At 46.1% G+C, this 2,069-nt stretch overlaps 1 protein-coding gene across 1 annotated transcript; it reads left to right on the top strand.

Annotated features, from left to right (window-relative positions):
- Positions 1-6: 6 nt before the first annotated feature.
- Positions 7-1,973, top strand: LOC122545365 (zona pellucida sperm-binding protein 4-like; the record flags this gene model as incomplete). The annotated part of the gene is made up of 5 exons (XM_043684415.1): positions 7-109; positions 185-282; positions 366-499; positions 595-784; positions 1,826-1,973. Coding segments are annotated over exons 2-5 (522 nt in total), but the record flags the coding sequence as incomplete, so codon positions are not given.
- Between the last annotated feature and the right edge of the window lie 96 nt (positions 1,974-2,069).

The following is a 2,069-nucleotide window of genomic DNA, read 5'->3' as shown; positions in this document are numbered from 1 at the left end:
ATCTCTGTACGTGAAAGATGGACATGAAGCTGAGTGCGGGCCTAAGCTCATCACAGCGGAACTTGTAGCCTTCCACTTCCCAATTACCTCTTGTGGCTCGACCCAGCGGGTGAGTATTGGAGGCTCCAGCATTCTGTCCCTTTGAATGGACAAGCTCCATATTAAATAGTGTCTTCCCTTGCAGGAGGAGAATGGGAGCTTTGTGTATAAAACGGATGTCTTGGGGAAGAGGATGATTCAGACGGGGCCACTGGGCTCAATAACCCGGGACAGCACCTTCAGGTGAGAGGGCAGTGGGATTTGTTGGTACAGAGAGGGAAGTGTTACTGACTGCAACTCCACCACCTATTTCTGTCTCTCGACAGCCTGCACATCCAGTGCAAGTACAAGGGGGAGCATGAGGCAGGCTTACAAATCAATGTCTCAGTTTACACCCTCCCTCCACCACTAGCTGCTTCTGAAGATGGGATCCTGAGGCTGGAGCTGCGAATAGCAACAGGTAGTGCTGCCCTGGTAATAGGAGCACTGGGAATTATATCCCTTCAGGGGAGTGACCGTTTTGGTTTGTTCTCTTCTTTTATTTTTGTCTGTTAGATGGCAGCTACAGCTGGTGGTACAAGGACAGTGACTACCCCATTCAGAGAATCCTTCAGGAGTCGGTGTTTGTTGAGGTTCGTGTGAAGGATCGCACTGACCCAATGATAGTCCTGAGATTGCGTGACTGCTGGGCAACTCCTGTGCCAGCCCCTGACCATGAGGTGCAGTGGAGTCTCCTGGTGGATGGGTAAGGACTCAATGGAAAGGCTGGACTTGGACAGAGTATGGAGTGAAGACTACATTCTTGCTGTAGTGTCACTGTAAAAGGTGTACATGAGCCACAAGTTGTGCCTGCTGTGCCACTTTCTTCAATCATGGTTGATTTGTTACTTCAACTTGCTATTCTATCTACTGTCAGATCTGAATTCTCTTTAATCAAATCTCTGCCTTAATGTTGTCAAGGCTTTTCTCAAGATTGATTAATGAACCTCATTCCCCATTTTGAATAGAAAACACCAAATTAAGCTTTCCATTTTAGACACTAGCAACATTTTTCAGTTTCTACTTTGTGAAGTTCATTCTCAATCAAATCAATTGTCCTTCCAATGACTGAAGATCCCACCATTTCTACAATGTATTACTGATGGTCAGCTGACCAAACATTCACCTAGGCTAATGTCCCCACACCATAAATTGCCTGTTGCTGATGCTTTGTGAAATAGTTTCTCGAAATCCCTCTGGGCAACCAATGGTTACCCTTCAGTGCTACATAAGCTTCTTCCAAATACCACTTCCTCAATTGCAGGGCTTGTAATTAATGTCTCTACCCATCTTTTTGGTTCATTCTGTCAGAACGAATTGGCCTGCCAGTTCAATGTGTTGGGATTATCTCATTAAACCAAGCACAGTAGACCTAAAGACCAGGTCCATTATTACCTGTAGAAGATGGGCTTTTGATTTCCCTCTCTTGGCAGCTGCCTTCCTGGCAACTGCAACTCTTGCTTGCTACCTGATTTTATTTGTGATTTGGAGATGCCGGTGTTGGACCGGGGTGTACAAAGTTAATCTCTCTCCACCAGGTTATAGTCCAACAGGTTTAATTGGAAGCACACTCACTTTTGGAGCAACGCTCCTTCACTATCACCTGATGAAGGAGCGTCGCTCCGAAAGCTAGTGTGCTTCCAATTAAACCTGTTGGACTATAACCTGGTGTTGTGATTTTTGATTTTATTTGCAATCTGTTTCTGGTTTGGCTTGGAACACTTGGTCACCTGACCTTCTGTTTCAGGTGTCCCTATGAAGGTGATGACTATCTGACCCTCCTACACCCAGTAGGTGTCTCTTCTGGCCTGCAGTTCCCAACCCATCACAAGCGGTTTGAAGTGAAGACGTTTGTTTTCTTGGATGGAGTGTCTGAGCAGCCCCTCTCTGGACAGGTAACCAAACGGAAGGAATGAGGCCAAGCTCATGAAATCCTCTTGTCGTCTCTGTACTATAACCTGGGCTATTGATCTATGGGAAGCTCCCCTAAA

The sequence above is a fragment of the Chiloscyllium plagiosum genome, unplaced genomic scaffold, assembly GCF_004010195.1.
Source record: "Chiloscyllium plagiosum isolate BGI_BamShark_2017 unplaced genomic scaffold, ASM401019v2 scaf_63034, whole genome shotgun sequence".
NCBI classification, from domain to species: Eukaryota; Metazoa; Chordata; class Chondrichthyes; order Orectolobiformes; family Hemiscylliidae; genus Chiloscyllium; species Chiloscyllium plagiosum.
The sequence above is the reverse complement of the archived record's forward strand: the minus strand, read 5'-3'. Positions and strand labels throughout refer to the sequence as shown.